Here is a 15,951-nt window from a genome sequence, read left to right as displayed (position 1 = left end):
AGTGTTTTAGGAAAGGGATCTTTAGTTTTTCTTTGCCTTCAGAAATCAATAACAGCTTGGAAATTAATGTGAAATAGCACATAATAATTTAAATGTGTTATTCCTATTGGTAAAGCAAATATTTATTTTTATATTATTTGCTGGCAGAAAAAGAATAAAATTCTTGTTTATAAATACATATTATAGTATGGATGTAATACATAACATAATATGTATTATAATATAACTTTAAAATTTTAAGGCTAATCACCACTAAAGAATCAAGTACATGATAATAAAGTAATTTTTAAAATTCAAAGTAACTCCTACATTAATAAAAAAATTTCATATACATACCAGTATTCTCAAATACAGTAAGGGGGTTAGAAATTTCTATACATCATGTTTTGGGGTGCCTGGGTGGCTTGGTCATTAAGCGTCTGCCTTCGGCTCAGGTATGATCCCGGCGTTCTGGGATCGAGCCCCGCATCGGGCTTCTCTGCTGGGAGCCTGCTTCTTCCTCTCCCACTCCCCTCGCTTGTGTTCCCCTCTCTCGCTGGCTGTCTCTCTCTCTGTCAAATAAATAAATAAAATCTTAAAAAAAAAACACAAAAATTTCTATATATTATGTTTAAAAGTGTGATGTAGTTAACCAGGTATTAATAACATTGAAATACTAATTTTCAAAACAAAATAGTCTACCTTTCAGACACATAGGTTCTAATATATCAAGTTGAATAGATTCAGGTCTACTTATTTCTATTACATATTGTCTTGCATTATACTAAGATGTTATACAAAATGATTACATCTAAAGAGCCATCTGTAAATTATAGTAAGAAATTATAGTAAGAAAACCTTTCCCTACAGCAGTACACATGGTTCTCAGTGTCTTTAGATGCTAACAGTCAGTTTTTAATTCTTTAACAGTTTTATTTTAGGAAGTCTTTAGTGACTCGACTGCACCTACAAACTGATGTGTTCGTACAAAATACATCGTTAAAATTTCTTCACTTTCATAATTAATTTTAGGCAAGGATCATAAGCATAGAAACAAAACTGACAACAAAGGATGTAGTTTTACTAAATTATAAAAGAACAAAATAATGTTCTCTGGGTGCTAGAGTTTAAGTCCCTTTGATTTCTTGAATAGAAATACTTAAGAAATAACCAATCTTAATAAACTTGATTTGCACTGATTTCTGGTTTTGGCCAGTTCAGATTTTGGCCTGGATAATTTCATATTGTTTGTATTGTGATAATGACTGTTCTACTTTTAGAATAGACTTGAAATTCAATATGTACTCACAGAGAGTACACATTCACAAAAGCTTTTTTTTTGTTTTCTCATCTTTAGATTTGTGTTCGCTACTTTCAAACATGTATGAATGTTCATGTTTTGAAGCCAAAATGTGTGTGTTTCTTTGGTTATCCTTCATTCAAGTACAGTCATCCACATCAGTTGCTGAAAACAACTGCTGGTAAGTATGATCTTAAAATAGCCTATATAAAATAATGTTTTATATCATACTCAGAACTTTTAAAAAAGTAATCGAAGACTTAAAGTAAAAAAAAGTTAACCTTTTCTTTCTAGCTCAGCCCTCCTTGCTTTCCCTGAATCTATCCTTTTCTTATTTTCTTTTTTCTGAGCCCCCCCATTCCTTTCATATCTTTACATTAATGCTTCTGTCTTCATAATGTTGGAAGTGGGTTGTCTTGGGCCATCTGTTCTTTATCATCTGGCTCATCTAATTGCGATAGTCAGGTAAATTGTTGACTTAGTGGATTGTATCCTTATACTGTCACTGTATTATTGGTTGAATGAAGCACTTACCTCAGTCTGTTGTGTTAAGATTGTGTGATGAAACAAAGTGTTCCTAAATAGAAAGTTTTCTGACCAAAAAAAAAAAAAGTGTTCTGACTTTTACCATCTAATTACTTTTCTTACATCTTTTTCTACCCTCAGTAAAGAACTTGAGGCTTCAGTATTAGATTTTGCGAAGACACTAGGATTTTTTTTTTTATGTTCTATTTAGAACTCTGATAAAGAGCCCTAGACTTTTGTTACATCATTAAATTTTTGAAAGATACTTGATGCCTTAGTCTGTGCAAGCAATGAAAAATGGGGGAATTCCAGGCAGAGCCAACCCCTGAGATCAGTCTTTTCATACGTTGTCTTCCACAACACCCTAAGATATGTAAACCCTGCCTTGGCCTTTTTTTTTTTTTTTTGATTTTTATTTTTAAAAGTTGATCTTTTCTCTTTATTTCTCAGAGAAAATAGAAGCCATTCAAGCAGAAACTCCTAACTTCCTGCTCTAGTCTCTAAACACTTACCTTGAGCTTTGGGTTCTCCATCTGTCAGTTACTAGCTGTGTAACCTTAAGCAAGTTACTTAATTTCTTTCTATTTCATCATCTGTAAAATGGGAGTAATCACAGTGCCTAACTTATTGTATTGTTGTGAGAATAAATTCATTTAACACAAATATTATTGATCACCTGCTATCTGGCAAGGCACTGTTCTAGGATACATTCTCTTCCTATATTCCCTAACTTGGTGAATACTTAATCTAGAAACCTGGAGCCTTCCTGATTCCTATTTCACATCGAATTGATTACTGAGATCTGTTAATTTGACGTCTTACGTGATTCTTAAATGTGTCTTCTCTTTTTCAGACAGCTTTGAAAATATATAAATACATTAAAGTCTGTACTTCAGTTTTGTACCTGTAGTAGCCTGGCTGCTTTCTCTGTCATCCCTTTTCCAGCCCCATCCACCACATTCCTGCCAGGGAGGGTTCTTTCTAAAATTATACATTTAAAGTTACAGAGCTGAAATTGCAGATGGTATTCCCTATTGGTTAATTACTACTGAATAACAGCCCTGCCCACGACTTTAGGCTTAAAGCAACAATGGTTTATTATTTCTCAGATTTTGGGGGTTACCCGGGTGGTTCCTCTGCTGATTTCACCTGAGCTCACTGATACGACTATATTCAGCTAGAGGACCGTCTGGGCTGGAACGTCCAAGATGGTCTCACATACATGTCTGACACTTGGTGCTGGTTTTTGGGTGGGGCATCTCATTTCTCCTCAACATGGCCTTTCATCCTCCAGTAGACTAGATCAGCTTCCTTACTCCGGAATCTCAAGGCAGTATTCCAAGAGGGAGAGGGTAGAAGAAGCTGCAAGGTCCTTTGAGGTCTAGGCTCCAGAATTTGTACAACCTCACTTCTGCTATGTTCTATTGTCCAAGCAAGTGATAGGCCAGCATAGATTTAAGTAGTGGTAAATTAGACTCTACGTCCTATGGGAGCAGCTGCAAAAAATTTATGACCATATTTACTTACCACTGGCCCCTGATCACCTTCAGCATAAATTTCAAACACCTCACTGTGGCACGGCAAAGAAAGCCTTTTTTAATCTCGACTGATTTTTTTTGCCACATATACTATCTTCAGCCATAGAATTGTATGTTATTCCCTAACCATGCTATGTACTATATTTCCATGTTCTGCTTGCACGTGCTGTTCCTTGAATAATATTGTTTTGAATAGAGGTGCCATAATATATTTACTTGTCATTTTTTGGTGACTTAGGTTGGTATTCTGGGTCTTCATTTTAACTCTATGATAACTATTCTTGAGCACAAATCTTTGTGTACCTCTCTTAGTTCCTCAGGGGAAAAAACTCTTAAAAGCAGAATTGCTTATTGAGTCAAAGATAGGGACTTTTTTTTTTTTTAAGGCTTATGATACTTAATACCAAACTATTTCTTTCAGAAAGTTTCCAGTACTATGAGCAGCAGGCTGTGAGAGGACTGAACTTACTAGAGAGGAAATAAGAGGTGCCTAATACCTCCATGTCAAAAATGCATTTGTATTTCTTAACCATTAACTTATCTCCTCATATTTATTAAAGAAAACCTAAGGACCTGAATCAGCTTGCTGTGTGTTTTGTAAGCAATTTTGATGAATAGCAGTCTGAAGATAGAGGAGCACTCTTGAATCAGTTCAGAGCCACTTGTTACCCTGGAAAAGTGAGAGGATCCAAACCTACTTTCTGTTGACCAGAAATACTTTCTCTTGGGAATAATTACCATGAAGTATCACTTCCATCTAATTCTTACAAGAGTGGGGTAGAAATTCAAAAAGGGATAAACAATGGAAAGAGGAAGGGACTAAAATTTAATGATAAGTTGGCAGAACATGGTTTGGAGAGATGAAAATTTTTCAAGTTTTCTAGGTACAGACCTGCCTGATCATTAGCCACTTAGAATGAGAAGAGTTACATGAAGTCAAAAGAGATCTAAGAGCAGGACGCTAGTGGTTATTATAGTTTAATAACAGAAAACGAGGAGATCCAGCTAGCTGGGCCTTCTATACCCTTGTAAAAGAGTATTATTTTGGAAGTTGGAAAATGGAAGTGCTATGGCAGTTATCAGTAGGTCTGTGATGCTGACTAATTTATTTAAATCTTTGATGGTTATGAATGATGTTTATACTTTTAAAAATTATAAAATATTTTTTTTATCTGTAAAATGCCATTGTTTCTGCCTCTGAGTATATTTTCTCATTTTAGTTGTGAAAGCATCTATTAGGAATACATTACTTATTTAATGAGAACATTTCTCATTTGTCTTTGAAGCTCTGCAGGGACAGATTGTTCAATTCAAACTCTCAGACATCGGAGAAGGGATTAGAGAAGTAACTATTAAAGAATGGTAAGTTGGGGCATTTGACTGGCTCAGTCAGTAGAGTATATGATCTTGATCTTGGGGTTGTAAATTCAAGCCCCAGGCTGGGTGTAGAGATTACATAAAAATAAAATCTTAAAAAACATGGTAAGTTATTCTGAAAAAGATTTTAAGTCAATGTAAAAATAATTTGTGTAAAAATAAGTAGGAATTATTTAAGTTGAGAGACTTCTTTCTATAATGATGCTTTTTTTTTAAAAGCAATAAGGTAGTTTGTGTTGCTTATATGTTGTTAATACAATTCATCATACATCATGATATTTTATTTGATGTAATTTCTTAAGGATTATTTTTTCTTCTTTTAAAAAATTTTTTCACCACCCACCCCTCACTTCAGCTGAAAAAGGGAAATAAGCCTGTAAAAGATGTTAACTTGATATGATCATGTGTTTGAATGGCATTTGTATATGGACTTACTATTTATTTCCAGACTATTTTAAAATCATGATATAGTCTAAGCTCTCTTTTACTATACTGAAAATGACCTCAGTAAGAATGCCAGTACATTTGACTCACTGTTCTCTGACAGTTTGCCTATATTTTTAGGATAGGTTAAAATAGAAAAAGAGGTATTAATCAAAAAGTAATTTTGGGAAAGGTTAAAAATTAAAAAAAAAAAAAAAAGCCTCGAAACAACCTTCATCATCCTTCTACCTCATTTCCTTCGTCGACCTTTTGGGAAAAAAAAGAAACGCCTCTGGGTAGTGAACGAATTTTTAAAGGTGTCTAGAAGTAGCAGTGAAGATGAACAAATAGATGCTCTCACCGTAGTTTTATACTTTTGAAGATCCTTTTAAGAGTCTGATTCAGCCACCTATACACTCTTCCTCTGTAGTTCTGTTATTGCTTTGTAGGTTAGAAAACAGTAAGAACGTAATTGTACCTTACGGTTATGTCTCTAGTTGCATTGTGGGATTAAGGAAAGAGCGATGGACGTCAAATCAGAAGAGCCTGACTCTGGGGGCGCCTGGGTGGCTCAGCCTTTAAGAGTCTGCCTTTGGCTCAGATCATGATCCCAGGGTCCTGGGATTGAGCCCTGCATCAGGCTCCCTGCTTGGTGGGAAGCCTGCTTCTCCCTCTCCCACTCCCCTTGCTTATGTTCCCTCTCTCTCTGTCTCTCTGTCAAATAAATGAATAAAATCTTTAAAAAAAAAAAAAGAAGAGCCTGACTCAAACTTATTAACCTATCTTGCCTGGGACTCACTTGGTCTCTCCTGAGCATTGATTCTTAATGTGTAAAGTGGGGGAAATAGTACTTACTCTGCCATCTCATAAGGGTTATTGAAAGGCTCAAATAATATAATATATAGAAAATGCCTTTTAAATCTGCAGAGTATTATGTACATTTATGCTATTGGTACCTTTCTTTCTAAGACAAACACTAGGCTTTGTAGATTTTAAATTTTTTAACATTTCTTAATTTCTACCTCTTATTAATTCTCTAGACACGTATGTTTGATACAGGGTTTTAAGGTTCTTGGAAAAGGAGATTATTTCATTGCTAATGAAAATTAATATTTCATTAAATGAGAAACACATATTTGGTTAAGGTTTTTCAGAAGTTCTTTAAGAAATATTAAGAGCTTTCTTGAATTCTGTGTGCTTTCTCCCTAACTTAATATCTACAAATCTTAACTCAAGGGAAAAAAATATATGTATTGTAATGCAGTTGGGGGCACCTGGGTGGCTCAGTGAGTTAAGTGTCCAACTCTTGATCTTGGCTCAGGTCTTTATCTCATGGTTGTGAGTTGGAGCCCTGCATTGGGCTCCATGCTGGGCATGGTCTACTTAAAAAAAAGTGTGTGTGTGTGTGTGTGTGTGTGTATATGTGTGTGTGTATATATATACACACACACACACACACACTATATATATATATACACAACATGTATGTATGTATACACTACATATACAATATGTGTATATATAGAGTGTGTATACTATATATATAGTGTATATATACATATACAATGTATATATACACACACATATATATACACACTGTATATATATATACACTATATGTATATATAACATAGTTGGTAAAATGTTAAAAAGCAGAATTGTGTGCTACTCACTGAGAATAGAAATTCGAATGCGTAAGGAAGCATGATTTAACATTATGTAAGTGGCAGTAAAACATTATTTATTCTTCAAATTTGTAGCAGCAAATATATGGATAAAGAAGAAAAATACTTCAATTTCAAAGAGCCTTTGACCAACTTCCAAAACAAAAGTTTGCATTATATACGCGCTTTTGTCTTAAAGTCAGTTTTGTCTGATAGTAATAAAGCCAGTCCAGCTCTCTTTTGGTTACTGTTTGCATGATTTTTTTGGTGTGTATGTGTGGTATATGCGTTTTGTGTGTGTTGTGACCATATAATTGGAAGTTTATTTATGGATTTTCTATTTTGTTCTGTTGATCTACATGTCTGTTTTTGTGCCAATACCATACTGTTTTGATTATTATGGCTTTGTAATATAACTTGAAGTCTGTAATTTTGATCCCTCCAGCTTTGCTTTTCTTTCTCAACATTACTTTGGCTATTTGGGGTCTTTTGTGGTCCCATACACATTTTAGGATTGTTTGTTTGTTCTGTGAAAAATGCTGTTGGTATTTTGATAGGAATTGCATTAAATGTGTAGATTGCTTTGAGTAGTATAGACATTTTAATCATATTTGTTTTTCCAATCCATGAGCATGGAAGACCTTCCCATTTCTTTGTATCATCTTCAATTACTTTCATCAGTGTTTTATTGTTTTCAGAGTACAGGTCTTCACCTCTTTGGTTAGTTTTATTCCTAGATATCTTCTTATTTTTGGTGCAATTGTAAATGGGATTATTTTCTTAATTTATCTTTGTGTTGCTTCTGTAGTGATATATCGAAATGCAACAGATTTCTGTACATTGATTTTGTATCCTGCAACTTTACTGAATTCATTTAGCAGTTCTAGTGTTTTTTGGTGGAGTCTTTTGGGTTTTCTGTATAACAGTATCACATCATCTGCAAAAAGTGAAAGTTTTCTTTACCAATTTGGATGCTTTTTATTTTTGTTGTTGTTGTTGTCTGATTGCTGTGGCTAGTACTTCTAGTACGATGTTGAATAAAAGTGAAGAGAGTGGACATCCGTATCTTGTTCTTGACATTAGGGGAAAGGCTCTCAGTTTTTCCCCATTCAGGATGATGTTAGCTGTGGGTGTTTCATATATGGCCTTTATTATGTTGAGTTATGTTCCCTCTAAACCTACTTTGTTGAGGGTTTTTATCATGAATAGATACTGTGCTTTGTAAAATGCTTTTTCTGTGTCTATTGAAATGATCAGATGGTTCTTATCCTCTTATTGATGTGATGTATCAATAAGACTTCTGTTTGTTGGGAGTTTTTTTCACTGATTCAGTTTCTTTGCTGGTTGTCTGTCTATTCAAATTTTCTATTTCTTCCTGATTCAGTTTTGGTTTATATGTTTCTAAGAATTTATCCATTACTTCTGGGTTGTTCAATTTGTTGGCAGATAGTTTTTTATAATATTCTTTTACAATTGTTTGTATTTTTGTGGTAGTGGTGGTTATTTCTCCTCTTTCATTTGTGATTTTATCTATTTGAGTCTTTCTCATTTTTCTTGATATGTCTGGCTAGCGGTTTATCAGTTTTATTGATTTTTTCCAAAAGAACCAGGTCCTGGTTTCATTGATCTGTCCTATTTTTTTTTTTAATTTCTGTATCACTTATTTCTGCCCTAATCTTTTTTATTTCCTTCCTGATGGTTTTAGGTTTTGTTTGTTGTTCTCTTTCCTAGCTCCTTTGGGTGTAAGACTAGGTTGTTTATTTGAAACTTTTCTTGCTTCTTGAGGTAGGCCTATATTGCTATAAACTTCCCTCTTAGAACTTCTTTTGCTATGCCAAAGGTTTTGGACCTTGCGTTTTCATTTTCATTTGTTTCTCCCCCCCATTTTCATTTGTTTCTATATACTTTTCTAATTTCTTCTTTTATTTCCTGTTTGACCCATTCATCGCTTATTAGCATGTTGTTTAACCTCATAGTATTTGTGATCTTTCCAAATTTTTTCTTGTGGTTGACTTCTAGTTTGATAGCGTTGTGATCAGAAAAGATGCATGGTATGACTTCAGTCTTTTTGAATTTGTCAAGGATTGTTTTGTGGCTTAATATGTGATCTATTCTGGAGGATGTTCCACATGTGCCTGAAAAGAATGCATATTCTCCTGTTTTAGGCTGGAATGTTCTGAATATATCTGTTAAATCCATCTGGTCCAGATGACTGCCACCATCTTCCTGTCTTGCAGGGTGTCATTCAAAGCCATTGTTTCCTTGTTTATTTTCTGTTTAGATGATCTGTCCATTGATGTACGTGGGGTGTTAAAGTGCTCTACTATTATTGTATTATTGTTGATTAGTTCCTTTATTTTTGTTACTAACTGTTTTATGTATTTGGGTCCTCCCATGTTGGATGCATAAGTATTTACAATTTTATCTTCTTGTTGGATGTCCCCTTACTTATTATATAATGTCCTGATTTGTCTCTTATTATAGGCTTTGTTTTAAAGTCTGTCTCAACCAATGTAAGTATTGCTATTCTGGCTTTCTTTTCTTTTCTTTCCTTCTTTTCTTTTTCTTAAGATTCTATTTATTTATTTATTTTAGAGAAAGAGAGCACGAGCGGGGGGAGGGACAAGGGGGGTGGAGAAAGAATCTCAAATAGACTCCATGCTGAGCACGGAGCCTGATGCCAGGGCTGGATATCTAGACCCTGAGATCATGACCCAAGCCAAAATCAAGAGTTGGAAGCTCAACTGACTGAGCCACCCAGGCACCCCATACTGCAGCTTTCTTTTAACATCCGTTTGCATGAATGGTTTCTCTGTCCCCACTTTCAGTCTCCAGGTATCTTTAGGTCTAAAATGAGTCTCTCGTAGGCAGCGTATAGATGGGTCTTTTTTTTTTTTTTTGATCCATTCTGTCACCCTATATCTTTTGATTGGCATGTTTAATCCATTTACATTCCAAGTAATTATTGATAAATATGTATTTTTCACCATTTTATTGTTTTGTGGTTGTTTCTGAAGATTTTCTCTGTCTTTCTTTCATGGTTTACAGTTTTTCTTTAGTGATTTATTTGGATTTCTTTCTCTTTATTCTTTGCATATTTATTAGTGGGTTTTTTTGTTTTTTTTTTTTTAAGATTTTATTTATTTATTTGACAGAGATAGAGACAGCCAGCGAGAGAGGGAACACAAGCAGGGGGAGTGGGAGAGGAAGAAGCAGGCTCATAGCGGAAGAGCCTGATGTGGGGCTCGATCCCATAATGCTGGGATCACGCCCTGAGCTGAAGGCAGACGCTTAACCGCTGTGCCACCCAGGCGCCCCTATTAGTGGTTTTTGATTTGTTGTTACCAAACAACAAATTTTGTATATACAACAAGGTTTGTATATAACATCTTCTGCATGTAGCAGTGTAAATTAAGTTGATGGTCATTTAGGTTTGAACACATTCTTCTCTCCTCCCCACGTTTTAGGTATATATTGTCATATTTTATATCCTTTTATTTATGAGTTCCTTGACTGATTTTTTTATAAAAATATTCATTTTTACTGCTTTTGTGTTTCCCACCGTCATACATACAGTTTCTCCTTTCCACTCAGAGTCTCTTTTTAGTTTTTTTTTTTTTTTTTATTTGACAGAGACAGCCAGTGAGAGAGGGAACACAAGCAGGGGGAGTGGGAGAGGAAGAAGCAGGCTCCTAGCAGAGGAGCCTGATGCGGGGCTCGATCCCAGAACGCTGGGATCACGCCCTGAGCCGAAGGTAGACGCTTAACAACTGCGCCACCTAGGCGCCCCACTTTTTAGTATTTCTTGCAAGGCTGGTTTAGTGGTCATGAACTTCTTTAGTTCTTGTTTGTCTGGATAAGTCCTTATCTTTCTTTCTATTCTGAATGATAGATTTGATCACTAGAATATTCTTGGCTGCAGATTTTTTCCATTCAGCACTTTGAATATATCATGCCAAGCTCTTCTGGCTTAGAAAGTTTCTGCTGAAAATCCCCTGATAGCCTTATGTGGTTTCCCTTGTATGTTACTGTCTTCTTTTGTCTTTCTGCCTTTAAAATTTCTTTAACACTATTTTTTGCCAATTTGATTACATTATGTCTTGGTGTGGATCTGCTTTTGTCAGTTTTGATGGGGGTTCTCTGTGCCTCCTGGATCTGAGTATCTTTTTTTTCCCCCAGATTAGAGATGTTTTCAGCTATTATTTCTTCAAATACATTTTCTGTTCCCTTTTCTCTCTCTTTTGGGACTCCTATAATATAAATGTTATTACATTTGATGGAGTCTCGGAGTTCCTTAAGTCTATTCTCATTTTGCATAATTCTTTTTTCTCTCTTTTGTTCAACTTGCTTACTTTCATTTCATTACTGTGTTTTCTAGGTCATTAATTTGTTCTATTGCTTCTTCCAAACTGCTGTTCATTGCATCAAGTGTGTTTATAATCTATTGTACTCTTCATCTCTGATTGGTTCTTTTTTATCTCTGTGTTAAGGGTCCTACTGATGTCTTCCACTCTTTTCTCAAGTCCAATGAGTATTTTTATGATTATTGCTTGAAATACTCTATCAGGCATGTTACTTATATCTCTTTCACTTAGATCTCCAGCCATGTTCTTGTCCTGTTGTTTCATTTGGGTCAAATTTCTCTGTCTTCTCATTTTGTTTAAGTCTCTGTGCCTGTTTCTTTGTGTTAGAAAAGTCAGCTACGTCTCCTGTTCTTGAGGGTAATGGCCTTATGAAGAAGAGGTCCTCTAGTGCCTTGCCATGTAGTATCCCCTGTTCCCCAGGGCCTGGAGCTTCTGGGACTGTCTCCAATGTGCGTTGCATATGCTCTGCTGTTTCATCCTGGCCACTTTATCCTTTAGGCAGTTTTCTGCAGAGGCTGTTTTTGCCTGTTGTGGGCAGTATTTGTTCCCTGGCCTGACTGTGGTGTTTTTTTGTTTTTTTTTTAAAGATTTTTTATGTATTTATTTGACAGATAGAGACAGCCAGCGAGAGAGGGAACACAGGCAGGGGGAGCGGGAGAGGAAGAAGCAGGCTCCCGGCAGAGGAGCCTGATGTGGGGCTCGATCCTAGAATGCCAGGATCACGCCCTGAGCCAAAGGCAGACACTTAACGACTGAGCCACCCAGGTGCCCCAGACTGTGGTGTGTTTTGACTAGGTGTGCTCTGTTCTGCTTGTGAAATGAGACCTGCTGCCAAGGCTCTGCAAAACTCCCAGATTGGGAGATACAGTGTTGGTAGGGGTTTGAGCCAGTCTTTTGGGGGAGAGGGGTCCACCATCGTGGAACCTAGGCAAGCGTGACCAGAAAGGGTGGTTCCACTGGAGCATGGAGTGTAGGAGGTGTTGGGACTTGGTGTAAGCATGCTATGTAGTGAGTGTTGTCACTGCACTGCCTCCGGTTGGTAGTTCTGTGCTTTTGCTGAGGGGTGGGGTAGGGAAGTCAAACCCACCAGTTCCTTTGTTCCTGGAAGGTTCTCTCTGTGAATGCTGCCTCTCTGGGATGTCCTCTGAAATGAACAAATAACCTCCCATCTTGTGACCCAGGATGTTCTTGAGGTCACTGTTTCCATGCTGTATGTCTGCAGGCTGTTTGCCCTGCCTTCTCTCCCAGAGCAGCCCCAATGCTTTCAGGCTCTACCTGAGCAAGCCCACTGACCTTTACAACTCTGGGCTTTAAGCCCTGCTTGTAGCAAGAACTCCCGAAATTCGGCCCCTCTCACTTTCCAAGCCAGTTACTGTGGGAATTAGTTTTCCCCATGCACTTCCACATGTGCTAGTCTGTCTCTCACCCTGCTCTGCTGTCACAGCTACCTCCCAGCTGCTGCGGCCTATATGTTTCTCTCTCAAACCATGTCTGTGCACATACTACCTTCATTGATGTGGCCTCTTCTCTATGTTTAGTTGTGGGGTTTGTTCTGCCAGTCTTAAGATTGATTTCTGGGGTATGTAGGATGATTTGAGGGTTATCTAGTTGTATTTGTGGGACGAGGTGAGCCTCGGGTCCTCCTGCTCTACCACCATCTTCCCCTCTTGCATGATATATGTTTTGCATCCTTTTACTTTTAACCTATTTGTGTCTCTTGTACATAGCATATAGCGGAATCGTTTTTTTGAAATCCATTTTTCTAATTTATGCCTTTTATTGGCACGTGAAGATTCATATCTGCCATTTTGGTATTTGTTTTCTATATGTTTTATGTGTTTTTTGTTCGTGTATTTCTCCCATTAGTGCCTCCTATTGTGATAAATAGGTATTCTACTGTACCATTTTAATTTCCTTGTTTCTTTTACTATATATATTTTTTAGTTACTTTCTTTTTTTTTTTTTTTTAATTTATTCGACAGAGATGGAGACAGCCAGTGAGAGAGGGAACACAAGCAGGGGGAGTGGGAGAGGAAGAAGCAGGCTCATAGCGGAAGAGCCTGATGTGGGGCTCGATCCCATAACGCTGGGGTCACGCCCTGAGCTGAAGGCAGACGCTTAACCGCTGTGCCACCCAGGTGCCCCTAGTTGGTTGCTCTGTGGTTTAAAAAACAATGTAGATTGGATTAATACCAACTCAGTTTCAATAGTACATTAAAAACGTTGCTCCAATATACTCCTTCCCTTCTCCCCTCCTTTTTTGCTGCTATTGTCATATGTATTACATGTTTAAACATTATAAGCCCATCAACAGTTTTTAAAATATTGCTTTATGCACTTGTTTTGTAAATCAGATAGAATTAAAAAGGTATACAAACAAAATATAGTGTCTTATATATTTACGCATGTAGTTATCTATATTAGTGTTCTTTATTTCGTCATGTGGATTTGAGTTACTGTCTATTGTCCTTTTATTTCAGCTTGAAGGACTCCTTTCAGCATTTCTTGTGGGGCGGGTTGCTAGCAAAAGTTCTGTTTTAATTTATTTGAGAATGTATTTATTTCTCCTTCATTTTTTGAAGCATAGTTTTGCTAGATTAAAGATCCTTGACTGACAGTCTGTCTTTTCTTTCAGCACATTGAATGTGTCATTCAACTGTCTTTTGGCCTCCATAGTTTCTGACTAGAAACCATCTGTTAGTCTTACAAGGTTTCCTTTACATGATGAGTGGTTTTCTCTTGATGATTTTAAGATTTTCTCATTGTCTTTGAAAGTTTGGTTATGCTGTGTCTAAGTGTGGTTTTTTTGAATTTATCCTACTTGGACTTTGTTGAGCTTCTTAAATATATGTACATTAATGTTTTCATCAAGTTTAGGACGTTCTTAGCCATTATTTCTTCAAAGATTCTCTTTATTGATATTCTTTATTTGGTGATGCATCATTTTCTCCTGTGTCCCTTTAATTGTTTAGATGTGGTTTCCTTTAGTTCTTTGAATATTTAATTGATTTAATTTAACTTTTATTAAAGTTAATTATAACATTAATTATTGTTAATTAACATCTGGGCATCTTCAGAGATGGTTTCCATTGACTGCTTTTTTTTTTCTCTACACAGGCCGTACTTTCTTTTTCTTTTTCTTTTTTTTTAAAGATTTTATTTATTTATTTGACAGAGAGACAGCCAACGAGAGAGGGAACACAAGCAGGGGGAGTGGGAGAGGAAGAAGCAGGCTCCTAGCGGAGGAGCCTGATGTGGGGCTCGATCCCAGAACACCGGGATCACGCCCTGAGCCGAAGGCAGACGCTTAACGACTGAGCCACCCAGGCGTCCCACAGGCCATACTTTCTGTTTCTTTACATGTCTTGTAATTTTTTGTTGAAAACTAGATATTTTACATAAAATAATGTGAAAGATATGTGGTAAGATGTGTGGACATCTTATTACACAGGTCTTCCTTTTAAGAACCTCTTGTTTGCCCTAACTTTTATCATTGCCCCAGCTAACTACAATTTTGAATTGCTGTGGACGGTTTTCAGCAAACACCGTGAGGGAACTAAGTCAGGTCAGACAAGATTAAGCTCTGTGAAAGGAATTTTTCCAGAGACCTGCCCAACATGTCAAATAGTGACTGTTCTTTGGGAGTATAGGTTTTTGTGGAACTCCAAACTTGGGTCTGCCCTTGCTATGGCTGTAAGGCTGCAGATTTTCAAGACTAATGCTGAGCTGGGGAAAGGAGAATGAGAATAGAAGAAGTTAAAATAAAAACTAGGGGGTGCCTGGGTGGCTCAGTCAGTTAAGCATCTGCCTTCTGCCCAGGTCATGATCCCAGGGTCCTGGTATCGAGCCCCATGCTGGGCTTCCCAGGGAGTCTGCCTCTCTCTCTCCCTCTGCCCTTCCCCGTTTGTGCTCACTCTTTCAATCTCTCTCTCTCTCAAGTAAATAAATCTTTTTTAAAAAAAGAAAACTAGCTGTTTTTAATGAGGTTCAGTCACTTTTCCTGAATAGGTCTTTCTTGATTGTTGCAAGCCTTACAGTAATTTCTAGAATTCTGAAAAAGTCAGTTTTTAACAACTTTTGCCAGTATACTTGTTGCATTTATAGAGGAGCAGAATTCCAGAGGTTCTTAGTCTACCATTCTAGAAGTGTAAGTCCTCTATAGGTGCTTTTAAGCCTAGTTTCTATGTGATGGGTGATGTTTTATTATGTACTGAGAACTAGTTAAGACAGGAAGACAAGGAATGAGAATGACTGAACAATTATTTTAATGAAGAATTGGTGGTAGTAAGTCAGAAATGTGCCAGATACATCAAGAATGGTATTAGAATCAAAATTATATGTTGTTTTTCAGATTTGGTCCCATTCCTTCTGTTCTGTTTGCTAAGAATATCTAGAAGAGCCTGGGGCGGCTGGGTGGCTCCTTCGGCTGGGATCATGATCCCGGTGTCCTGGGATTGAGACTCTGTCGGGCTCCCTGCTCAGCGGGGCGCCTGCTTCGCCCTCTCCCTCTGCCTGCCACTCCCCTTGCTGGTGCTCTCTGTCTCTGTCAAATGAGTAAATAAAATCTGAGGGGAAAAAAAAAGTAAATCTAGGAGAGCCTTATAAAGCATACCTAAGATGATTAAGGAGAAAAAGGGACTCATATACAAGGACAGATTAAGATAATTCTAGAAGGAAAGACTGAGAGAACTAAATCCAAAATTAATGAAATTACAAAGAATATGCTTTAGGGATATCAATTTTTGGACTTAATTATAGAATAATAAACAAATCTTAAAGTT

The 15,951-nt window shown here is 36.8% G+C and overlaps 1 protein-coding gene and 1 long non-coding RNA gene across 3 annotated transcripts in view; one reads left to right on the top strand and one right to left on the bottom strand.

The window, feature by feature from the left end:
- Window positions 1-15,951, bottom strand: part of LOC123795167 (uncharacterized) — a 55,497-nt gene that overhangs the window by 8,864 nt on the left and 30,682 nt on the right. For both annotated transcript variants that reach the window (XR_015726362.1, XR_015726363.1), the window contains exon 5: window positions 337-551. This is a non-coding gene — a long non-coding RNA (uncharacterized LOC123795167). The remainder of the gene's footprint in view (window positions 1-336; window positions 552-15,951) is intronic.
- Window positions 1-15,951, top strand: part of DBT (dihydrolipoamide branched chain transacylase E2) — a 46,957-nt gene that overhangs the window by 4,717 nt on the left and 26,289 nt on the right. Inside the window, exons 2-3 of the mRNA XM_045801685.2 lie at window positions 1,337-1,460; window positions 4,629-4,704. Coding sequence (XP_045657641.1) covers window positions 1,337-1,460; window positions 4,629-4,704 — 200 coding nt within the window. The remainder of the gene's footprint in view (window positions 1-1,336; window positions 1,461-4,628; window positions 4,705-15,951) is intronic.

Source organism: Ursus americanus, chromosome 12 (assembly GCF_024610735.1).
Source record: "Ursus americanus isolate L20-20 chromosome 12, mUrsAme1.1.p, whole genome shotgun sequence".
Classification (NCBI taxonomy): domain Eukaryota; kingdom Metazoa; phylum Chordata; class Mammalia; order Carnivora; family Ursidae; genus Ursus; species Ursus americanus.
This window is presented reverse-complemented; position numbering and strand designations above follow the sequence as displayed.